The sequence below is a fragment of the Lynx canadensis genome, chromosome C1 (genome assembly GCF_007474595.2).
Source record: "Lynx canadensis isolate LIC74 chromosome C1, mLynCan4.pri.v2, whole genome shotgun sequence".
Taxonomy (NCBI): Eukaryota; Metazoa; Chordata; class Mammalia; order Carnivora; family Felidae; genus Lynx; species Lynx canadensis.
This window is the reverse complement of record NC_044310.1, coordinates 85,484,167-85,509,838: the sequence shown is the minus strand read 5'-3', so window position 1 is coordinate 85,509,838 and position 25,672 is coordinate 85,484,167. Positions and strand designations below refer to the sequence as shown.

The window sequence follows — 25,672 nt, the reverse complement described above, 5'->3', positions numbered from 1 at the left end:
TTCCAAGGGCTTTCTCTATCAGAGAGCTACAGCCCTATAGTGTTTACAGCAAAAAATGCCTGTGAATGCCTTTGTATAAGACAAAATTATTGTCTATGAACATACCTCATTTGGGAAGGAGAGAAGTGCTAGGAGTAATACCTATGACATCCTAGAATTTAGCATCAAAGTGCTAGGGGAGGGTGGACCAGGGGGTGCTATATGTCTTAACAGGCATAATACCTAAAGAAAAAAGTAGAAAAGGCAAAGTAGGGCAGCCCACAACAGCAATTAGTTTTTATTCCTGAGTGGATAATATGTGGTTTCATTTAAATAAGAACACAATCTCCATTAACTTAATTTGTAAAAGCAATAACTCCAACACTCCAGCGATTGCCCTAGTAAGGCATTTTTAGACACATCATTGCTACTTCGAAATTAAAAGTGAATCAGTCCTGTGGAGTTAATTACCAGTAAATATAACCTAAAGTAGGTCTCCCAAATGGCACTGAGCCAACATAAGATGGTTCTCAGTGTTAACCAGAAACATTGGAAGATACCAGGTACTTGAAAAGCTAAGTTTATGTGTGTGGCAAATGCTTTGGGGAACAGCAGGAGAAATCATTTGCAGCATCCCCATTAAGAAACAAAAATAAAGGCCTGATTAAAAGAAGACCTCTTTGCTAGAGATTTAGGGAAGTGTCCCCCAGCCCTGTCCCCCAAGAAGGAAAACCTTCAGCTCTCTGTTGTCATTGTAACCTATTCCCCAATTCAATTATGCTTACAGAAAGGAAATCATACCTATTTTTTTTTAATGCTGGCATACGACCCTATTTAACTATATAAGGTAGATATAATTTTAGAAACTAAAATAAAGTTAAATAAAGCCAGAACAAAGAAGTTACTTTCATCACCAGTGGATAGTTTGGAATACAGTGTCCTCTGTGACGGTGTTCTCGAGGAGATATTCAAGAAGACCAGAGACAGAAGAAAAAACTCAGAGGTATCATTGTCTGAACTTTAATTAAATATTTGAATCAAGGAAAATGGGAATAGATGAAACCGTAGTGAGAGAGAAATGGTACATGCACAAAGGGGATAGATTAATAAAATGACTGCTGATCTATTATTGGTAATGAACATATTTGTTTTGTTTTACTACAAACATGTCCAAGTTTCCTGCAACTCCCATAATTATTCAAACGCACGCATGTTCCCACTATCCTGATAATGTTCAAGAGTGCAACAACACAAGCTGTTTTTGTTCTGAACTGCACAGTTCATGGAGATTGTTCAGCCCCATACTTGATGTAGTTAGCAGTCACAAGGCTAATACATGATTAGCTTAAGTTACTTTTTTTCCCATTTTAATTTTATAAAGTGATTTCACATGATGTTGTGTTTCAACTATCTCTAAGCAAATTTAGTAAACCAAAGACGGAAATGACAAGCCTCAAATTCTACATTTTAAAACAGATTCCCATTTGAACTGTTTGCTATATATAACTGAGTTTATGACACCTCCTTCAACAGACACAATATTAATGTTGAGTGCAATGGTAATATATATACGAACTACATAAAGAACAGTGTTGCTTTCTCATGTGTGGCTTGTCTAAACCCTAGGAGAGCACAGACCGCTTTGCAGAGCCAAAACCATTATTATTGATCCATCTTGACTGTGGTTCCATTTGCAAGATAAAGTCCCAGCTGGGAGTTTCTCATAAAGTGGGTCAAGACAAGAACTGTAGGGTGGCCAGCGTATCTCCGTGTCTCTTTTCAAATAACTGACGGCCACTTCTTCTGGTGTCTGGAAGAAGCAAAATGTCCTTGTCTAGAGGGTATTGCTTTAGTATACCACATGCCCAGTAAGTTCTAACATCTAGGAGCATGCAATAGCAGCTAATATCAGCTGTGCAGTCATGGTATTATTAGTGTTTAATTATATCATGTGCATTGAGATATTTTAAATGTTAAAGAGAAAACAGAAGGACTTATTCTCTTTAGCAACCATTATAGTACAGAATGTTCAAAGCTGCAATCACACTCATAAGGCGAATAAACTGATTACAAAATGAAGGTAGCCACAAGTGTGCATGCTATTAAAAACATGAAACTGGTACCTAAAATAGATAACCCCCTTATTTGTTTTCAAAACTCCATTGCTGGCTCAGGCCACCAATCAGCACAATGGAAAACTTTCACTTCAGCAAGGTAATGCTAATGTTCAGTCTTAGAAGTGCAAAAACGAGTGTAAAATAATAAATCTGTTTTCTCTCACTGGCTAAGATTCTATCGCATTCGGCAAGGATGCGACTTTATAAAAACAAACCCTTTTAAGAATAAAGGGCATGAGGTCTTAATGGCAGCTCATACTGGTGTGCATACCTGTGGTCTCATTCTTCGGGTTGATACAAAGGCTAAATTATAACAGAAGCATCATCAAAGATAGGTTACTTTCCTAAATACTTCTTAAATATTATTTCCTTCATCAATATTATTTCCTTTGGCTCATGCACACTCGAGGTGCTTCATCTATATTTTAAGACGATGAAGGTGGGAACGGTAATACATTATCAAATCTCTTTTTCAAAAACAGTGCTGAAATAAATTAACCTGCTCTTTTGAAAGGTCGGTGTGCAAGTTCTTGAAGTTTCCAGTGTTTTGACTTTCGGATTTCTCTAAAACACAGGGTAAAAATCAGGTAGCTGTTCAAAATGACTTCGGGGACCCCATTTAGGGAAAGACCTTGGTTCGACAGGTATCCCACCGGGGTCGAAGGCGAAATCTTCGCACCGATTTATCGGGCTCGGCCAGCAGGAGTCTTCGTTCAAGCAGAGGGTACTTGACGAGAGCAGGAGGCCACGCTGACGTCGGCATCTCGGCATCTCCGCTTCCCTCGGGGCCCCGCCGGGTCACCAGTGCTGGCCGGCGGCGCGGGTGCCCAGCTGCGCCTGGGACACAGCGGGCACGGCCGTGGCGGCAGCGGCGGCCGCCGCCGCGTCGCCGACGCCGGGCAGGACGGAGCGCACCGAGCGACGGAACTCCTCGTTCCTCCACGTGTAGAGCAGCGGGTTGAGCGCGGACAGGGCGCAGCACAGGAGCCAGCTGGCCGCCTGCACGCCCCAGGGCACGGGCAGCGAGAAGCCGCTGGCCAGGCTCACCCACACCAGCGGCTGCGTGGCCAGCAGGAAGACGCAGCAGAGCAGAAGCACCGACAGGCCGCTGAGACGGCGCTGCGCCCGCCGCGGGTGCAGCGCGGGCGGCAGGGGCTGGGCCTGCGCCTGCGCCGGGTGCGCGGCTCCCCCCGGGCCCGGCGCGTGCGGGGCGCCCGGGAAGGCGGCGGCGGCGGCGGCGCAGCCGGGCAGCTGGTGCAGCAGGTGGAAGTTGAGGACGCTGACCCGCTTGACGCTGACGCGCACGCGGCGCACGATGCCCAGGTAGCAGTGCAGCAGCAGCGCCGTCTGCGCCAGCAGCGCCGCGGCGGCCAGCAGCGCCGGGTAGTGGACGCGCGGGGGCGCGGCACCGGGCCGGGGCGCCCAGGGCGGGAGCAGCAGCACGAGGCCCAGGGCGAGCGCCCAGGAGAGCGCCAGCATGCCCGCCGTGTGGCGCCGCTGGTACAGCGCTTGGTAGGTGGCAGGCGCCCGGGTGATGAGCAGGTAGCGGTTCAGGGCCACCAGGCAGTGGGACAGGAGGGACACGGTGAGCCCGAGGCCTAGCAGCCCTCCCCGCAGCAGGCGGTAGCTGCCGCCGGCGCCGTCCCAGTCCGCGGGGGGCTCCGCCGAGCCGGTGGGCAGGAGCCCGAGCACCGCCTCCTGCGGCATCCAGAGGGCGCAGACGCTGAGGTCCGCGGCGCAGCCGTTCACGATGAAGGCGTTGCTGGTGGTCTGCAGCTTTCGGAAGGACGACACGAGATAGATGACCATGCCGTTGGCCAGCGTGCCCCCGATGGCCAGGCCCGAGTACAGAAGGGACACGGGGATGCGCCGGCCCGCCCACGACTCCTCTTCCTCGCAGAGCAGCAGCAGCGATCCCCCGGTGGTGGAGGAGGTGGACGTGGAGGAGGAGTTGGTCATTCTGGCCAACTCTTCACACCTCGCTTGATAGCATCAGCTGCTCACCGCGCGGCCCATCCTGACACCCACCTGCAGGGAGGGCAAAGACATCCCTTCAGCCCTCTGCCACCGACACAAAAGGCTGGAGCAGAATAATGGGCTGGGGGAGGGGGAGAGAAGGAGCTCGAGAAGAACGGGGGTGGCAGATGACAGGTGCCTGCCTCGGAAATGTCTCCAGTTCCAGGGGAAAGGCCTCTTTACATTCAGCAGGAACCAGGGAAGCCCTGGGACAGAGCAATACCAAGAGTCTCCCCATCTCCCCCCAAACACCACACACACACACACACACACACACACACACACACAGGGATAGAGAGAGAGAGAGAGAGAGAGAGAGTTGGGAATATTGCCAGATGGAGCCCCTAGTTTCCAAGAGAAAGCAAAGCAGAGATATCCCAGCTGGAGAAAATGCCAGGGGAGAGGGGTTGGAGGATACCTTACTTTTGGGCTGGTCCTTAGCTGGCAGTAGCGGAGGCAGGGATGCCAGGAAATACCTCCTCAGCAGCAGCATCTGTGGTCCCAAAATCAACAGGAGAAACTCAGCTGGGATCAGTGCCAGGAGCAAGTGCTTGCTTCTCCCGAGCAACATCCACACACATGGTCCTAGGCAGAACCCAGCAGCTGCAGGGAGGTTTCTCAGCTGGCAGCAGGGCTGGAGAAGGCTGCAAGCCCAGAAGGGTGGGCAGGCAGGCAGCAGAAGGAAGGATGCTTGGCTGCAAAAGCAGAAGCTGAGCTCAAGAGGAGAGCACCCTGTGCTCAGAAGCAAGAGTGGTGGCTGATGTGGTGAACCCACACGAAGCTCTCTCGTGCTCACTTATACATCACCCAGGGAAAAGGCAGCCTTTCCACGCTTGGCATGAATTATTCAATAGCTTCTATCTTGTGAAAGGGAAAAAAAAATCTTGTTCAGAAAGTCCTGTAATTAACAAGTTTCTCTGTCTTTTCTTTTCTCTCAATCACCTTATTCTTCACCCTGCTTCATTTTTCTTTCCTTCATTTTTTCCCTCCCATCAGTGTTAGAATAAAATTTAATACGCTCCTAACATATGTCATCCTAGCCTCATGCGTTCGGTGGGCAAGAATTTCCTGAGGGACAAATATATTTCTAGTACTCAGGACTGATCTCTTCCATCCCACACTTTCAGAGAGAATTACTTTATATTCTAAGTGAAATTCATATTTTCTTTGGTAAGATGCAACATGGACAATTATCCACAGAAAATCCCCACGTCTCAATTTAAATCATAATTTTTATTTTATTCTCCTCATCGAACTCCCTTCCAGAATTTGGCTAGTGTTGGGTACTGAAATGGTTAGAGGGTAAAAATGAAATAAGGTAAAAGTAGGTGTCAGGGAGAAACAAAGAAACCTGAATAATCCACAATGTCAATGACAAACATGTCTCTTCCTTTATTGAGAACTTTTTATTTTGTGGTCTTAGATGGAGATTTGCAGTCAGATGTTGGAAGTTTCTTTGATGCAGCATTTATTCAGCCATTCCACATGGGAAATTTGCCATAAAAGCCAACCGTCTTTCCCCCTCCCCCCTCCCAGTGATCATTTTTCACTGGGAAACTTACTTATTTGAAAACTTAACTGACTATGGAATATGGTAACCTGGCATGAGGGAAAACAATGCTAGGTGGGGTTTCAGGACACCAGAGTTCTAAGCCGAGCATCCAACAACTGGCCTTGTGATGGGTCATTTTTACATCTTGTCAAATAAGAACTTTTCACCCAGTGACTTCCAACCCCCCCCCCTTTTTCCCCCCAAACTTTCTGTGAATACCCATGCATAAATTCAACCCTTCTCCTCCCTAGTTCTGGAAGCCTACCTCCTACCTAACATGTGCTGTAGTCCTGGATCACACAGCATTAAGTCCTTTCCAGGCTGCCCACAAGGGGAACATTTCAGAATCGAGTGCAAGACTACAAGATGTACCTCCTTGGACTTCCTCATGCCCTTTCAAAGAACCGCATTAGTTAATGACTGTTAAGAACTCTAATGGGGTTAGAGCTAAACACAACTTGATGGGTTTAGTCCTTTTAGGCAGCAATTAAGCAGAATCAGTTGAGTTGGGGAATTAAAGAGAAGAAACAGAGATTTGCTTTTCAGAGGACTGAAGGTTCAGATACCAAGTTTATTGATGTTGAAGAGAATTAGCCATTGTCCGTTGCCTGCCGTCATTTGTCTTTATTGAGTCTGAGTACGTCAAGCACAGCACGCCCACAAGAGATTCCTCTAATTGTTTATAGAATCTCTGCAAAGAGATTCCTCTAATCTCATTGTTGAGATTAAGATTTCCTCTCACATCAAGGCGATATTTGAATTCCAGGTTCCTGGTCCCAGCTGTTGCTTGTGCGGGCAGAATCCCTGCTAAGGGGCTCTCGTACCTTGCAGTAACTCACCTTTCTGCCAAGACCATGCCTTCTTTAGCCTTGGCCTAGCAACGACCAAGTTTTTCTTTGTATTTGGTTTGGGTTTTGTTGTAAGCTCCTGAACTTACATAAAATAGGGTGAGGGGTTTTTTTCTGGCTCATTCCCAGCACCAGGACCAGTGCCTGGCATGTAGAAGGTACTCAATAAATAATTACTGAGCCAGTGAATGGATGGCTATATAAATGATGTCATTTTTTTCCCGTGGTGAAATGATAAGTGATTTTCATGACCACTTCTTTCCTCCTGCACCCAGCAGGAACTTGCCCCATCAACCATCCTTGTGATACATGTCTAGTCTCTCTACTCCCACTGGCTGCTTTCCCTCGGCTTCAAAAATGCCACTTTCACCACCATCTAATAAAAACTTCCCCTGCTCTTCATCTCCTTTTCAAGCTGCCTACACAAGCTCACTCCGTCTCCTGGAAGAATGGCTTGGTTTCTGCTTCTACCTCCTTTTCCTCTGAATGCTTTTGCTCTCATCCCTGAGATAGTTTCCACCTGGCTAAAGTTCCTCCTGTATACAAAATTGCCTCCTGGACATTGTCACTCGTGTGTTCTTTGGGCGTCTCAAACCCCCAGGGTCCAAAACTGATCCCCTCATCTTCTTTCCAAACCAGTCCCTCCTTCTCCTATATTCCAGTCTCAGTGACTAGCATCAACATTATCCTGATGCCTAAGTCAGAATCCTAGCTGTAATTTTTGATTCCTTCTTTTTTTTCCTCTTCCTCCCTATGCCCATCAATCACCAAGTGTCATTATTCTACCACACTAATGTTTTTTAAATGTATTCACTGATCTCTATTCACTCTGCCACTACCTGGTATCAGACAACAATCGTGTCTTCTCTAAATTATCCCAACAAGCTCCTAACTGATGTCTACTTGCAATCTCACCTCCCTCCGACCAAAGTGATCTAAGACTAAAAGACAGCATTTGACAGGTGTTAAGTATTTTTTTTTTATTTTTCCCCACCCTCCATGATAATGTACATTCCTTGAAAGTACGAGCCTTGGGGCGCCTGGGTGGCTCAGTCAGTTAAGCATCTGACTTTTGGTTTCAGCTCAGCTCATGATCTCATGGTCCACGAGTTGGAGCCCCACATTGGGCTCTATGCTGACAGTGCAGACTCTGCTTGAGATTCTGTCTCTCTCCCTCTCTTTCTGCACCTCCCACATTCTTTCTCTCTCTCAAAATAAATAAATAAAACTTCAAGAAAAGAAAAGAAAAAGAAAATAGGAGCTTTGGTCTGATTACTAGTATTATTGGAAGCCCCCAGAACAATGCCAGATACATAGTATACCCTTAATACTTGTTGGAAGAAATAGTGAGCAAAAGTCACTATTGTGCTTAAATTCTTTCACTAAGACCCTGTTGTCCTCAGGAGAATCATAAGCATCATCACTGCTAATGTTACTGAATACACACCACATGTACCGGGCATTATTTTGAGAGCTTTTCGTCTATTGTTTCATTTGGTCCTCGTGTCGGGCCTGCCTGCAACAGGGCAGGAGTCCAGATATAAGATCACAGGCCACATGTCCAAATATTTTAACAGCATCAATCAAGCTATCAAACTGTTAAATAAAATGTTCTGTTCTAACTTGACAAACATACTTGCATGACAACTGGAAAGCTGGGCTCAATTTAGAATTCTTAGATTCATAGATTGTTCCAGGCTGGTGGAATGTGACAACTTGGCAAACTTGCCTCTGTCCCACTGTCCACTCCCCTCTCTCCCTACCCTCAGCTCTGTCATCACAAGCCAGAGGGACTTGTTTTATACAGGACACTCCAGCCTGCCCATCCAAGTCCCATCCACACCCTTGTCATACAGCTATCCCTTGGCATCCTCTCAGGCCTAAGATGGTACCTGGAAGGCATAGTCAGCCATCAGAAGGACAAAGCCAGGCCAGGGAGGTCCACACAGATCATGAAAGTGTGTTTGTGGGGATTCTCAGGTCCTGAAAATGCACTTAGTCTATAAAGGGTATGCAAACCCATTTTTCCATACTCAACCACCACACTATGCCGCCTCCCTTGGTAAAGTTGAGATTCCTTAACATGGATTAGCTGCTGTACATAAAGCTGATATAACAAGGCGACCCAAAACTGTAGAGGTTCAAAAAACAAATAATTCATTTATCTCTCACAAAGGTGAATGGGCAGTCCAGGTGGAAGGCAGATCTACTATACAAGGTAATCCAGAAACCCTGGTATCTCCTTAGTTCTCCCCCATCCCTTAGGACAGGAATATTCAAGGTGTGGTCCCTGACCAGAAGCAACATCTATCTCTTGGAAACATGTTAGAAATGACTCAGACACACTGAATCAGAATTTCTAATGATGGGGCCCAGCGATCTGTTTTAACAAGGGACTCTAATGCTTGCTAAAGTTCTAGAACCGTTGCCTTAGGATGCCATCCTTGGCTACGTGGCTGACACTGTTTCACCACTACCACATCCACATTCCAGCTGGCAGAGATGAAAAAAGAAGAAAGAAGGGCAGCTGGCTTCCTTTTTAAGGATGTGACCTGAAAATTTCACATCTGCATACAGCCCAAACAGTGAACACTTGAGTCAGAGGGCAGCTGCTTGCTGCAGGAGAAGCTGAGGCCACTCCAGCTGAGTGTTCACATGTCCTGCCAGCGCTCCAGGAGGATAGAAGAAAGGAGAGAGCAGACAGTGGGCAGTAGAGGGAAGCCAGTTACCAGGTTTGCCCAGGTTTAAACCTGAAGGTTTGAAACAAGGCTGTTACCATTTGGGCCCTTTAAGCACGGTGCCTTGAGCAGACCAGCTTTTCAAGACCCTTTGAAAATGCTTAATATCTGAAAAAAAGAATTACTGGCTCTGAAATATAAAAAAAGAAAAGTTTGTAATAGAAATTAATATGCTATTAAACAGTCAACTGCAAATCAACTCGTTATTTGTAAATTACTTTAAGGTGGGACGGGGATACATTTTCACATGTTCGGTATGATTGACGTGTGATGGGGCCTCCGTAAGTGCTGAGGTCTGCACAGGTCTCACAGTAGCCCTGAACAAGCGCCCGGCCTCTTCCAGCCTCACTTCTGCACCCCATCTCCCTCTGCCAACTCTGCTCCAGCCAGACTGTAGACTTGCTCTCCTTGAGTGGGCCTCGGCTGCTCCTCCTGCTCCTGCCAGGCATGTCCACTTACTCAGGGCATGCCATTCCTGTGGCTGTCTCTTTGCCATCTGGCCCCACCTTTCCTGTGGCTGTCTCTTTGCCATCTGGCCCCACTTTTGCCTACCTAAATCCTACTCATCTTGCGGGTCTGAGTTCAGACTTCACCTTCTGCAAGGAATCTTCCTTAACTCCCAAGACGGCTTGGCCAGCCTGGGTGCCCCAAAACACGTGACCATAAGGCTGCCACGGCCAGGCTCCCGAGGGATTGGTTATTCTCTCCCCAAATGGTAAACTGGTCAAGGGCCAGGCTCTCGTTTTGGTCAGAGTGCCTGACCCATTGTAAATACTCAAACATTTGTTGACTGAATAGGTCCCTTGAGAATCTTTGACATGTGGGATCAAGATTTCAATCTCAATTACCTTCTCAAGAGATACAGCCAGCGTCAGAGGCATGCAGCAAAGTGTTGTCATTGCTGATTTTTCTAAAATACTTTAAAAGCTACATGCAACCATATCCTCATGCTTTATGCCACCAAATTATTTTTAAATAGAGCTCTTGTTGATAACAATCCCCGCTCATACAGCCGCACACCCATCCCTGACAGGGTCCAGTGTGTACTTTTCTTAGTACTCGGTTTTAATACTGATACTAGTTTCCTAGTACTCAAAATCCACCAAACATACTCTAGCAACTCTCTCACATTCTTTGGAAAAACCAAAGGGTGAGTGGCCGCAGTGAAAAATTGCTCTTTCCTAATGCCTTCCCTGTGTGCTGTGAGCCATGCCACAGAGCAACCTCACTCAGCACAGCACTGAGACCGTCTAAAAGCCCATTTCAAACCCCAACTGTATCTCCTCAGATCTTGGTGCCTCAGAAAGAACACAACTGAGAAGTATGTGAGCCTCTTTGGACTATAGAAGAGGTTTTGCAAAGGAACGACAGCTCTGTGTTGCTTGACAGCCAAATTTAGGAGTAATTCAACCACGTGTGAGCATTTAGTATGACAAGAAACCACAATAGTAGAGTTTTTAGAAATTATGAATTTATGGAATCATGGACTGGAAATGACTTGTGCTTTGTTCCTTCCTAAAGCTCTTTACCTGGGATACCTGAAGCCTTGTAATGATGATTCCCAACTTTTCTTCTGCCCTGTCAGACTTGAGAGAGCACACAACCTTGCCTCAGCAACAGCAGCTCCCTACTAAGGGTAGTGCCATCAGCCAGTACCACAGGGCATGGTTCTCATCTGGGGGCCACTTCGTAATGTCTGGAAGCATTTTTGGTTGTCACAAATGGGGGCAGGGGGTGTTACTCCATCTAATGGGTACAGACTAAAGATGCTGCTCAACATCTCACAATGCACAGGACAGAACCCCACAGTAAAGAACTATCCAACTCAAAATGTCAACAACGCCCAGACTGAGAAACCCTGTCAGAGAGGTGAAGAGCTCAGGGTAAAAGCCAGAGCCTGTTTGTAATTGCTGGCAAGTTATTTCACCTTTCAGATCTCAGTTTCCTCATTTGGAAAATGCAAATAATGTCACCTACCTCTAAGGGGTTGGGGGGAGTCTTATAATGATTATTTTTATGCAAACAGCTTCACCAAGTAGCCAGGGTGTAAGTGTGCTGCACATGTTAATGACGATGGTGATTCCCAACCTGGGGCAGGAGTGGAGGGCGTAAAGGGACACACCTTCTCAAAGAACAAATCTGGAGGGAGTGCGGCTGGCTTACGAAACACAGGTTTAGATAAACCAATTTTCCAGCTCTGAGTCATTGCCACAGGAAGTCCCTATAAGCATTTTAAGAAAACTGAGATCTTCCCCAAATTTGTGTGCAAACGTGTGTGTGTGTTTGTACATTTTTCTGGAGAAGATTAAATAATTATTTTAGCTTCTCAAAGGAGTCTGTAATCTTAAAGGGTTAAGAATCATTTGATGTTGGGATGTCTGGGTGGCTTAGTAGGTTGAGAGTCTGACTCTTGATCTCGGCTCGGGTCATGATCTCATGATTCATGAGTTCGAGCCCCACATCAGGCTCTGCACTGACAGTGTGGATCCTGCTTGGGATTCTCCCTCTCTCCCTCTGCCTCTCCCCAACCCCCTGCTCAATCTCTCTCTCTCTCTCTCTCTCTCTCTCTCAAATTAAAAAAAGCATTGATGCCATTCAATCTCTTCACTTTACAGAAAATTGACAGTGAATGACTTACCCCAAATCACACACATAGTGACGGATCTATGCCTCAAACCAGGTTGCCCCATGACACTAGTCCACTGAAGTGGGCTTTGAGATTAACACAATTTATAAACACACGACAAGGTAACATAATAAACGCAAACACAACTCTTCATTCTAGCACTATCAATTTATAAATCTCTAAATTTGTCATTTCAGAGTTAATTGGACCATGGTCTTCAAATCTCCTATACCAATATCACCTGGGTCTGGATCAGAACTACTCTCTGGGCCCAGGAATCTGATTTTAACAAGCTCCCCAGGCAATTCTTTTCTACACTAGTATTTGAGAACCACTGAAGCACAGGCCATGTAGAATGATCATGTTAGTTTTTGAGTGTTGATTTGTAAAGTTGCCAAAGCATTTCTTTTCTGAACTGCATTTTCAGCTTTTCCAGGAAAACCAATTTAAACTAAAATTGCTTTGGCTTGGTCTCTGTCCAGAAGTGGCTTTTTTTCCAGTAAGGGTTTAATATAGTTTATTTTTTTAAATGTGCTTGAAAAATATTTCTGTCTGGTAGAGATAGGAACTGGATGGAGACCATCCAGTTTCATGTTTTCAAGCATTTAGGAATTATTTTAGGTAATTGAAGTGATGAGATCAAATTACTTTAAAAGAGCACTGTGTGTTTGTGTGTGTGTGTGTGCACACGTGCACATGTGTGTTTGCGTGTGTGTGTGTTTTCTCACATATCACTGATGGGGGAAAAGATCATACGCTCTTCGGTACTTGGCCACAATTATCATCCTTGATTGAAGTTAAGCAGAATTGAGATAAAAAATAAAATTACTTAAGAAAAATGTAAGAAATTGGTCATGTAATTTTAAAGTTTAAATTAGATTGACTAGGAAATAAATAGGACAACCAGGAGCTACTGTCCTGTTTCTACCTCATTGAGACAATCACTGGTGGTTAGAAACACTAATATATTCTATTTTCTTCATCTCAGAAATAAGGAGCCTACTCCCAGCTCAGAAAGCAAATAGACACTGTCAGTTTCCAGCAGCCCTTTTCTCAGCATATTTCATTATTCTATAATCCTTGAAAAATTTCCCAAATGCTGGACACAGCCTTCAGAGCCTCTGTGAAAACAACTGTCAAATATGTGTTCGAAGCCTCTCTGTCATGGAATTTAAGAGTTAAGGACATCATGGGGAGCCTGGGTGGCTCAGTCGATTAAGCCTCCAACTTCAGCTCAGGTCATGAACCCACAGTTAGTGAGTTCGGGCCCCGCATCGGGCTCTGCATTGACAATGCAGAGCTTGTTTCAGATCCTCTGTGTCCCTCTCTCTCTCTGCCCCTCTGCAGCTCGTCCTCACTCTCTCAAAAATAAATATTAAAAAACAAGAGTTAAGGACATCAGCACATTTCAGACTGCATATTAGATATAATCCACTTAGATGCCCTTCAAATACCATAGATAAAACCAAACTCTCCATGCTTGCCTCTGGTTGGGGTGTGGGGTAGGCGGTGACTCTCTGTGCTAAGCATCTTACAAGCACTGCCTCATTTTGTCCGACCACCCCCTACCCCACATACCACACATTTGGTGGGAAACATAAATGTATACGCAGATCCTGTCTGCAAAGAGGCTGCTCCAAAGATCCAGCTTTCTTCGAGTGGGGTACAGCAATACTCTGTACCATCTCTTGATCATTATTTCTGAACAACATTGTTCTCCAGGGCTGTCCTATAACATCTTTGTCTTGCTATGCAAGTGTAGTGGACATTTGTTTTGTCTGCTCAGAAAACCCCTTATTCCACACTTTTGAGGGGACTAGGACACCTACTGTCCAGAAAACTACCATCCTTTACCTGATTTCAAAGGGAGGTGCTCTTTTCTTCCGTGAGCCCAACTCCCTCAACCTAATAAATATGGTTCATAAGTCTAGAGGTGAATGTGAATCCCTTCCCCTGGGTATGAACTTGAAACTTAAAGTCAGCCAATGTCTCTCCAGGTGACTAAAGCTTAAGTTGCAGCATGTGACAGTTGTCAGTAGCCCTGCTATCTGCCGTACAGAGAAAGAGAAAAGGTATTTCTGCTGGTTTCAAGCTCCTGGTTCTACCTGTACCTGAAGCCCACCCACTTCCCAGTCCTTGGGCTCTACAGGCCCCTGTGTCCTCAACTAAAGTTGGGTTTCTCTCACAATATTATTTCCCCAACTGGATTGTGAACTCCTTGCAGGCATGATGAAGGCATGGAGATGACGCCTTCTCATCTTTGTCCCACTTCTTTTTATTCCCCCACAGTTCCTAGCACATTCCCTTGAGAAAGATATTTGTTGACTGATACATAAGAGGGTACTCTTTAGTCTATTATATCTCAACCTAAATGTCAATTGTGAAAGCCACCCTGAAAAATTAAAATCTTATTTTAAAAAGACAGTGTTAAATGGTTGGAAAACTTGGCCTTCTTCTCCCAATTTCTTAACTCTGGTGTGTACCAGGAATTGCTGGGGAAGTTTTTAAGAAGGAAGGAAGGAAGGAAGGAAGGAAGGAAGGAAGGAAGGAAGGAAGAGGGGAAAGGGAGGGAGGGAGGGAGGGAGGGAGGAAGAGCTTAAAAAACAATTTCAGGCTTATGCCCCACCTTCTAGTTCACTTGGTCTGAGGTAGAGCCTTGGTGCCACTATTTTTAAAATACTGCCCGGGTGATTCTAATGCAGTCAGAATTAAGAATCATAGTTCCATAGGAAGCTCACGTTACAACTGTTTTAGTGTTCAATTTATGTATACAAATCCTTTAAACATGGCCAGCTGAGGAAATGGACAGCCTGGAAAGTTATATTCCAATAAAGTTAAAAAGATTTTCATCTCTTAGTTTTGTCAGTTTGTGGAAAAGCAGTAAGGATTCAGCAGGTAGTTCATTTTGTCCTACAAACCATCTCTTCTCCTCTTGGTATCATCTTAAAAGTTTAGAAGGTACAGACCATGCTGGTGTGGAGGGCTGGTGGGAACCAGAGCACCAGACGGCTCCACTGGTCTGGAGATGGCTGTTCCTTCTAGTTCTTTACCAGGTGAACACCTTCAGGTTCTTAATTAGAAAAAAATACCTTGGGGCACCTGGGTGGCTCAGTTGGTTAAGCATCCGACTTTGGCTCAGGCCATGATCTCACAGTTCATGGGTTCGAGCCCCGTGTCAGGCTCTGTGCTGACAGCTCAGAGCCTGGAGCTTGGTTTCTCTTGGATTCTGTGTCTCTCCCTCTCTCTCTCTCTGCCCCTTCCCTGCTCACAACTCTGGTGCTCTCTCACTCTCTCTCTCTCAAAAATAAAGTAAAAACATTTTAAAAATCAGAAAAAAATAGATACCAATATTTACTCCTACATCTCCTGCTGCCTTCAAAACCATCTCAACACATGGTCCTCCTCTGGAAAGGCTCCTCTGACCGCACCTTCTCTTCAGATTTTTTCCACACTCTCTCCTCAAGAACATCAGCATTTCCCAGGAAAAGGGTGTCTTCAAAATGGATGGCCATTGTTTAGGTGTCTGTATTCCTCAAAAGACTACCAACTTGAGCACAGAAGTTTTCACTTTACAGCTGTAGCTCCTCAGTAACCACTCAATAAATTTGGTCAAATGAATGAATGAATAAAATAGCAACCCACAGCCAACTTTCCAATCTCTGTGGGTCAGTGTGAGTTACTTTCTTTGATTCCTTTCTCACTGTCTCAGTTCTTTCTAGACCATCAAAGACACCAGAGGGAGAGCCCATTAAGTGTTCCCAAATCCTTTCTGATAAAGCCTCTTCAAAGGTCTGCTCCTAGCAGGAAGCTGTCTCAAACCAGATTTCACTCAGATTTCTACATCTAATGGCCAAGGGTCTACCCAAGAAAATGAAATTGATGTAGCACTTATTTCTGAAGCACTGGGAGAAGATATGAAAAAAAGTAAAAGTCAAGTGAAATAAAAGGGTCTAATCTATACCTATGATGAGTCAGGTACCTGGGATACAGCAACAAAAAGCAGACATTAAAGATGCCACAGCTTTGTGATGGGGGGGGGAGGGGGCAGGCGGAATTACACTTCACCAAACACAACAGATGACAAGGCATCCTGAAGAAGGTGGAAAATAAGTGGACCACTGAAAGGATTGACAATATATGGCAAGTGAAATATATGAGAAGAAACCTTAAAATGTAATTCACAAGAGGAGCCAGGGCCTGTTTTTGTCCAGCTATCATTTTTGTGCAGGAACAAGAAAACACATAACATTCCAGGTATTCAGATAGAGTCATTATTTGAGTATAGAACATGATTTTTTTTTTAATGTTTATTTTTAAGAGAGACAGACAAAGCACGAGTGGGGGAGGGGCAGAGAGAGAGGGAGACATAGAATCTGAAGCAGGCTCCAGGCTCTGAGATGTCAGCACAGAGCCCAATGTGTGACTCCAGCCCACGAACCTTGAGATCATGACCTGAGCCAAAGTTAGACACTTAACCAACTGAGCCACCCAGGCGCCCTATATAGAACATGCTTTTGAAAGAAAAAAAAAATCTGGACGTATGATCTGTTATCAAAATTCACGTTAGCCAATTTGTGAGAATAAAGGATTTAAATATTTTACTCTTATTAATTTCTGGGTTTTTTTGTGAGTCATATTACTTCTTAAAATAAAAGTAACATATTGAGTAAAACCCACAATACATACTTCCAATAAAGTGGTATTAAGTATAGGATTCCAGTTATAATATCGTCAGGTGTATTGGTGCATAGTGTTTAAGCCCATTAAAACCAAAAGAACGACACAACTCGGAAAAGAATTTCCCAGAATTTATTATTAGGACAATGTTAAAATTTATCTAAAGAATCCCTTCACAGCCTCAACCCATTTATTAGATGCTGCCCATTGTGTGAGCACAGAAAGAGAAGCTTTTTCTAGAGCGTGTCAAAAAGGTCCACAGGCAGGTTGCTGTGGGAACCTCAAATCTGAACTTTCTGCCTTTGGCCAACTAATCCTTTCAACACTACATTAAAACGAGTTTTTTTTTACAATTTTAAGAATTTCATTTTCTTACATAAGGCCTCATGTATGAATTCTTGATCTTTTTGGATTCTTCATGCTGACTGAGAATCAGCAAGAGATTATTTCATAGATGTCTCTAAGGCTCCCTGCCTCGAAACATGGCCTATTTTCAAAGCAATAGCACGTTTTAACCAAACTTTTTCTGGGCCTAACAATATGTGAACCACCTGAAGCTTTAACATGCTGAGACCCATCTTGCTTGAGAGGTTTCTGGTTATTTTACTTTGATGTGCCCTTTCCTAGCAATCAGGTCGTATTTGACAGACTGGCTCTAGGTAACACAGCAAAAATGTCAGGAGCTTGGCTTTGCCATTAACACCGTGTTTTAAATCTGGGCTGGACCACCTGCTAGCTGGATGAACTTGGACAAGTCACTTCACTTCTCCACGTCTGGTTCCTCCACCTCAAACCTCTCAGTGCTATCTAGCAAGATAACTTATGGATTTACTATATTCTTAACATCCCCACAAGGCTTCACTGCTTTTGCTGGTCTGCAGATGCCAGGCTGGAGATGTAATTGGGATCATTTGAACGGACAAAATGTCTGGCTCATAGGTCTTTTCCTTAGAATATTCCTGGGAATTTTGACTCATATAAAGCCTGTCCAAGGTAGCTCAACCTTGGGATCAGGCTAAATGGGAAGCCTTGGGCATCCGTGACTTTCTCTGTGCAAGCAGCCCTATTGCTTTGTTGAAGGTATTTTAAACTTCTTTATTTTTTTTCTTATTTTTAAAAAGGACTTGTTTGATTTATTCTTAGTTTTAGATTATTCTAGTCCATCCTTTAAAATTTTCAATTCCTGGGGTGTCTGGGTGGCTCAGTCGGTTAAGTGGCTGACTTTGCTCAGGTCATGATCTTGTGGTTCGTGAGTTCAAGCCCCGCGTCGGGCTCTGTGCTGACAGCTTAGAGCCTGGAGCCTGCTTTGGATTCTGTGTTCCCCTCTCTCTCTGCTCCTCCCCAACTCACGCTCTGTCCCTGTCTGTCTCTCTCAAAAACAAAATTAAAAAAAATTTTTTTTCAATTCCTAAATGCTATTATCTCACTGTCTCATTCTTCTTAAAGTTTGTTATTTATTTACTTAGAGAAAGAGAGCACAAGAAGGAAAGGGCAGAGAGAGAGAGAATCCCAAGCAGGCTCCGTGCTGCCAGCACAGAGCTCGATGTGGGGCTCAATCCCATGAACCACGAGATCATGACCTGAGCTGAAATAGTCAGACACTCAACTGACTGAGCCACCCTGGTACCCCTCTCACTGTTTCATTCTTTAGATTTGCCTCTTATCTCATTTTAAGCAGTTCATCAGTTTATATAAACATTTTATCATTTTCATTTCTATGTTACTATTTTAAGTGTATCTTTTTTATTAAAGCTTCAGTGGTGTCTTTATTTTCACTGCAGTTACTATTTTTTGCTTTAATTTTTTTCAGTTACTTTTTTACTTCAATATTTTTGAAATTGTGATATTGTTAAAGCTGTAATAACCTATTTTTATTTCTTTCACTTATTAAGTAACAGGTAAATAGTAAGAGCAAAGTTTTGAGACTAGTTCATCTCTGAGAGCAAAGATGATTCAGGGAGTTTTTCGTACTCCAGTTTCCCCTGAAAGGAATCCACTTCTGAATTTATCCATTTAAAAACAACACACAGAAACGAGAACTCTGGCCCATCTGGAGCACTGGAGACCTCAAAGGATAGTATTCCTCTCTACAGATCACAGCTCCTGCCCTTCATGAAGAAGCCTTCAGAAACAGAGACTGTGGGTCAACTTCATAATGTAAAACTGCACATTTATTTAAGTGGGCTTTGGTTACTACCAAATTAGTCAGCTAAGATACACAGTGTACAAAACTACATTTACATAGCAGGTTTAAGACTCATGTCCTTATTAGCAAGGCCTGCTTTCAAGGTTGGCCTTAGCTTCCACCTGGGAACTCGACTGGTAAACAGCTCCCTGCACTGACATCAGACTTTCCCTCGTTATCACGGTGGTTCGAGGTGCCCAGACCGTGCAAACGATAAGGTTTATGCAGAACACCTGCTTTCCTTCGGGAAGTCTGGAATTTTGACTCATGCTAATCAGAGGATGCTTACCTGACCAGCCCCCAATAAAAACCTTGGTGCAGAGTCTCTAATGAGCTTCCCTGGTAGACAACACTTCACTTGTGTTGTCACCACTGGTTGCTGGAGAATTAAGCACATCGTGTGTGACTCCACTGGGAGAGGATGCTTGGAAGCTTTTGCACCTGGTGTCCTCCAGGCCTCACTCCATGCACCACTTCCCTCGGCTGATTTTGCGGTTTCCTTTCACTGTAATAAATCTTAGCTGTGAGTGCACCCACATGCTGAGTCATGTGAATCCTTCTAACAAATCATGGAACCCAGGGGTGATCTTGGGGACACCGACAAACAGGGCTTCTCCTAGCTCCAGAATGGCTGATAATTAGTTCCTGACTCAGTAATTGGCATTTAGCTCTCCTCCAGACAGGATGGATGAAATTTTCCTCTTTTGGTTTACCCTGGAAATTAGCAATCCCAAACCCCTGTCACTGAAAAAGGAATCCTTAATTAAGGATAATTTTCCCAATAGACTTAAGTTTAAAATGGATCAAACTATTGTAAAGTCTCAGTTCATCAGCTTGGTCGAGTGTCAGGGTCTCTCACTTCTTGTCGCAATGGGACAGCCATCTTGGGGCCAGTGCCCCTCACTCAGCCTCTTCTGCAGTGTCTGAGAAGGAGAACTCCGAGGCTGGTGTTCCGTGCCAGTGGGACATGAGACACTCTGAGCTGGTGTCTCTGCTCTGTTTTATGGTTTCTGAAGTGCAGTCATTCAATGTGGTCCCCGGCCATTACTCTGCGGCCATTGAAGGCATGTGATCTAGGTGATAAAGCAGGGTATTGACTTGGCCTGAAGCAGCAGGAAAATCTTGGACAGGCTGCTGTACTTGTGAAGGAAATTGGTGTGAAAAATGGCCAAGGGAGAGAAGAAATGAATATTATATACTTCCTCAAATCAGGAAAAACTAAGGCCTAGTCAACTAAACCCACTGGTTACAATCAGTGGATGCCACGTTATTTACAACCGAAGCTACGTGAGAAGCTAATTGATTACATCTTTCTAGAGTTGAGAAACCGCCTGAACTTGCCTCATGGGGTATGGCATCTCTCTCAGAATGTGCAGTGCGGCATTAAGTCTCTCTGCCTGCAAGAAACCTAGATTTTTTAAAATAGTTCCATTTCCTCCAGAGTCTTACTTTTTTTTTTTAAAGACAAGAATGGATTGGTTCCTCTAATCTCAGGCCTCTAGGACCCCCATATCTCCCAGGTTTTGCTTCTCAGTGCAAAAAAGGCATATGTTATACGTCACAGCTTCATCTCTATCAGCTCTCAGTAAGGCCAGATGTACACCAGATAGATGATAGATAGATACTTACGTAGACTATCATTATACTATTCTGATCCCTGATTTCAATTTGTCTTTTGAACTTTCTATTTTATGTCCCTGACAATCATTTTTGGAGATCTGGATGTCAAGATTGACAATCTCACTTGGAGATTATCTCTTCTTTAAAAACATTTTTAAACCACTTTATTGAGGCATGACTGACATCCAAAAAGCTGTGCATATTTAATGTATACAACTTGATGGGGTTGGAGGTAAGTACACATCCAAGAAACCACTACCAGTCTTGCCCATCACCTTCAAAAGTTTCCTGCCATCCTCTTATAATAATTGTCATTATCATAATTTTGTAGTAAAACCACTTAACAGTAAGATTTACCCTCTTAGCAAATTAGTAAAAGGGTACAAAGTAAGTTCTAGAGATCTACTACACAGCTTGGTCTTATTGTTAATAAGCACGTATTGTAGTATTCTTAAATTTTTGAGTAAAATAAATACCAATAAGGTGTCCTGGACATGAATGAAGGTGAGCATTTAGCGTAAACTTGCCCAACCTGGGAAGAGGGGACCAATGCCCTATGACATCTGAGAGGACTATTTGTCTCAGCTTCCGGCTCCAGCATCCGTTATCTCAAAACTTGGTGTCCAAAGCCCCTTTTTTGCTCCTCTGTGGTACACCTGGTCCATTCTTTGAAGCCAGTTTAAATCCCTTTGGAAGAGAGCCATGATAGTAGTAAACAAAATACATCTGACAGATCATTACCCCCAAATCTGAAGTTTCATGTAAATGTATAAACATTTGCAGCTGGAATGATTTCTACAGTTTCTACCTTGACCCCTTTTTCACTTAGGAGTCCAACCTCTCAGAACCACTTTGGTCAACTTGATTAGAACCAAAAGAGAAATAGCCAGTGGTGTTGTGAATCTTCGCTATTTGGGTGGTATGCAGGTTAAAGAAAGGTATGGTGAGTGAAAAGGTCACTTAGTTTATGTTTGTCCATTTGAAACCAGTTTCCAAGTAACTGTATGTTGCATTAAAAGTAGTCTTTCGGGGGCGCCTGGGTGGCTCAGTCGGTTAAGCATCCGACTTCAGCTCAGGTCATGATCTTGCGATCCGTGAGTTCGAGCCCCGCATCAGGCTCTGTGCTGACAGCTCAGAGCCTGGAGCCTGTTTCTGATTCTGTGTCTCCCTCTCTCTCTGACTCTCCCCCGTTCATGCTGTCTCTCCCTGTCTCAAAAATAAATAAACGTTAAAAAAATTTTTTTTAAAAAATGAAAGTAGTCTTTTGAAGACAAAAATCATAGGACTTCACTCATGAGGACTTTAAGAGACAAAACAGATGAACATAAAGGAAGGGAAACAAAAATAATATAAAAACAGGGAGGGGGACAAAACAGAAGAGACTGTTAAATATGGAGAACAAACAGAGGGTTACTAGAGGGGGTGTGGGAGGGGGGATGGGCTAAATGGGTAAGGGGCATTAAAGAATCTACTGAAATCATTGTTGCACTATATGCTAACTAACTTGGATGTAAATTAAAAAAAATAAAATTAAAAAAAAAGTAGTCTTTTGATGTAAGTTTCTACTTGCACTCACCAAAAAGGTTTAAAATTCTCTAGAAAAGCTATTTTTCTCCTTCTTGATATGATTATCATAATTCAATCCATAGAAAAGGAACAGGGTGGGAATATATTAACATTTCAATCCAGCTCAAAATAACTTCATACAATTATTTTCTACGTTCCTTTCTAAGCTATGAATGCCACTACTATAAAAGCTATGTGTAAATAAAGAAGTTTTATCTTCTGCTATAAAGTATATCTTGCTGTAATTGCAAATTCCCTAATTAATCTTCAAAGGAGACAGGCTGAGACCAAATTCTTGCCTTGCTGGGCGTTATAGAGAGGACTGCAGGGTTTTTGCAAGCACCATTAACTCTGCCTTACGAGGTCACTTCAGGAAAGAGCCCAGACTTCTTCCAGAACATGAAACACCACAGAATACTGTCCAGCTTATATACCAACAACTGGTGTAAGTGGAAACCTTTAACACATTGGTAGTTTAACAAATGTCACAAAGGAAAGCATACAAGTGTGAACCATTTTGAAAATACATTTCTGTGGCTTATCGTTGGTAAACTCATGTTCCACCTGTTCATTGCACCCCAGCTGAATAGATATGGGGTAGCCTCTCCAGTTGTGTTTGGAGGTTTATAAATCATCTAGGGACAACAAAACCATGTAAACTCAATGACAGCTAGGTGAGGAATTTGTTGGAACTGGTTAACTGACTGACTAAATAGTTTGACTATGTTCTTCATAAGAACTAAATCTGCAGAAAAATATTTTCTGCCCTTCATGAATTCCGAAGAACTCTCCTTCCCTAAGATGTGGTCCCATGACAACTTCAGTACCCCACCTGTCTCCTGCAGTGTTGTGAGAACTTCTAATTGGCAGATTCTCAACTCAAGAAGTGAAACTACCTTCCCACCCACACCTTTTTCCCTGTGTTCTGAAAAAAAAAAAAATGTAAAGACAAAAGAGAAGGGCAAAATCTTAGAAATTTCACAACCCGAGGAGATCCAGTTTTAATACATAAAGTATCTTTAATAAGTAGTGTAGCTTCTTTCTCTCAAGCTGCCTCTTCCAAGAGGTGAGGTTTCTTCCATCTGATTTATTTCTATACTTTCTCCTTAAGAAAAATGGCCATTCTTACTCAAAAGGCACCAATCACCAGTGTATCATACAATAGTCGTAAATGACCAAGCAGGACCCAAAACTCTGATCACAATCAGTGTTTTATTAACAGAAAGGAAAATTATATAGAGAGAAAAACAGCAAGAGCCTGACATTATCTGACTTTTGTGAAAGGCAACGTATAAGGTTTCTTTGTGCTCACTGTCATATACTTCAAAAAATGGCCACAACCTGGAAAGTCAATACAAGATAAACTGAAAATCCAGAATGGAGATCTTGAGAAACTTGAAAGGCACCAACCAGAATGGATCAAATAGAAAATTATAAAGAGACTTCAGTACACTGATAACTCAAAATCCAAATTATAAAAGTCAGAGGAAACATAAATTGCATAAAACTTTTATTATTTATTAGCAGTGCATTTTTCTACACTTTAAAATAGAACAAATTATCTTTTGGAAGGTAAACTATTCATAACAAAATACATGTCAACAATTTTTTTATTTTTGGAGTAGAATTACTTTGCTATATACTTTCTATATTATATACATACACTTCTTGATTTGTCTATGTATGGACATGTGTACAAATAATTCTAAGACATACACATGTTGATACATAGGACTAATATACAACATAATTATGGAGAATTTATAGTAGTCAATTTTACAATCATTTCAATAGCTGCACACAAATTAGTGTTCACAGAACTAAAACTGTCCATATGGTTCCCTTTTCCCCACTTTTCAAACGTCATCTGAATTACTTTTCACTGATTTTTTTTTAAATACTACCATCTTCCTGTACCACTAACCACTCTTTTTTTTTACAATAACTCATAATAAAATATTTTACTCTTTCAGTTTTAGAAAAGGTATACAATTTAATTTCACTTATTTTAATTTTTGACTCCTAAAACATACAATTCATTTTTTTCATCAGCTTAGTGCAATTATTTGGTACTGCAGTTACTGAAGCTTAAGTAATGAACCTGAGCCAAACATTCATTCAAATGCCTTTTTAAAATGTAAAACATGAACAAGATGTTTTGCCGAAGCATGTGTAATAGCCTCAAGGTACCCCATCCTTAATAAATATATTATAAATAACTCAGTGGTTGAGAGGAAAGCACTTCATGTGGATCCACTTAACTGTCTGAACAGTCCATTCTTAAGCAGCATGTTAGATAATCAGAATCTAAGGCTCCCCACACCCCATGGAAATGAAACCTACGGGCTTCTGAGGCCTGATGCCAGATTACACTTACATAAAAGGGCTGTGAGCACCTGTCAGGGGTCCCTTCATTTCCACGTTAGGTTTCTCACATTCTGGCTTGTGTGTTAGGTGTTCGTAATCTGTTACAAACATATCTCCTTTAATACAGAGAAACAGCAGCATCTTATTCAGTTTTTTCTCTTCATTGATTTAAAACTGGTGCCAGACCACGTGTGGTTACAGACAACAACCTCGTACCAAAAGCAAAATATTCTAACTGGGTTAAGAACTCTCTCGAGAGGAAGAAAGAAATAAAAGCATTTGGAATGTTGAGTCATTTCATAGAGAAAAACTGTGTTTTCAGGAGAAACGTTCAGTGAATTCTGATCTTCAACTGGATGTTAAATTATGTTAAAGCCCCACAAGGATGCGAAACTAAACAGCTGAGCAACAAAAACAAAAGGGAAAGGAAACGGTCTGAACAAGCCATATCAAACGATTATCCTCTTGCCAGAGATAAACTTGCATAAACTCATTACATTAGACTGACTTCCCAAAAGAATGAACTGATCTGCCCTATTCATAGGGGACATAAAAAAATCACTTTCTAAAAACTTTCTCCCTTACTTTTTCTTAATAAAGAGGAATTATTTATTCATCGTAGACAAAACCATACTAAATAAATTCAAAATACAAATTTTTGGTAGCAAACGACAAGAAAATCTAAGTCAAAATAGAGTCTAGTTTTTACATAATTTTATAGATTTATAAATTTATCAAAATAGTCTTTTAAAGTTCACAATACATACATAATGTAACACTGTACATGTAAAGGTAGTAGCAAATGTATTACCGAAATACATTAAAAATAACCTTTCAAAATACCAAATTCAACATTAAAACGGTCTTAAAAAGCATTGACATCTCCATAAACATAGTTTCAGTGCATTTATAGTAGTCATTAACCAGAGTTTTCTGGTTTCAAGTCTCTTGAAGGTCTTATGTGAGTGCTCTCCTTAATTTAAGGTAAGAAGGCAGAAATATCCCTCGAACAGCAGTGGCTTTCTCTCTACATTGCTCGTCCAGATGAAGACACTGTGTCTAAGAGTGGAACAGCCTTCGTCGGAGTGGCAAGGCCTTAGTAATGAACATATTCAGACTGAAGGGACTGTGCAGGGGGGAGAGACATAAACTGAGGTTAAAGCCCATCACATACAAGACTCGTGGTACACATCATGCAGCTATTTCCTTCAACACAAGGCAGTTTGGGTCTATTATATAGAAGATAAGTGAAATAAACTAAGAAAAAAATAGAAAAGGCTGGGGGGGGGGGGGAACAAAAACAAAGCACCTGCTAAGAATAAGATATGCAATTATGTGGAGTGACTGCAAGAAAACTTTGTATTTTAAAAGGCCTACGATT

General features: G+C 42.8%; 2 protein-coding genes across 13 annotated transcripts in view; both read right to left on the bottom strand.

The window, feature by feature from the left end:
* Nucleotides 1–976: 976 nt before the first annotated feature.
* GPR88 (G protein-coupled receptor 88) lies at nt 977–4,074 on the bottom strand. Its single transcript, XM_030326607.1, has one exon. The coding sequence runs from the start codon at nt 4,053–4,055 to the stop codon at nt 2,895–2,897; it is 1,161 nt and encodes a 386-aa protein (XP_030182467.1). The 5' UTR covers nt 4,056–4,074; the 3' UTR covers nt 977–2,894.
* CDC14A (cell division cycle 14A) overlaps nt 3,971–25,672 on the bottom strand; it is a 206,701-nt gene continuing 184,999 nt past the window's right edge. For 3 of the 12 annotated variants that reach the window (XM_030326596.1, XM_030326595.1, XM_030326594.1), the window contains one exon: nt 4,132–4,605. In XM_030326596.1, coding sequence (XP_030182456.1) covers nt 4,150–4,605 — 456 coding nt within the window. In that variant the 3' untranslated portion in view covers nt 4,132–4,149. The other 9 variants (XR_003971058.1, XM_030326605.1, XM_030326601.1 and 6 more) reach the window with 7 other exon arrangements.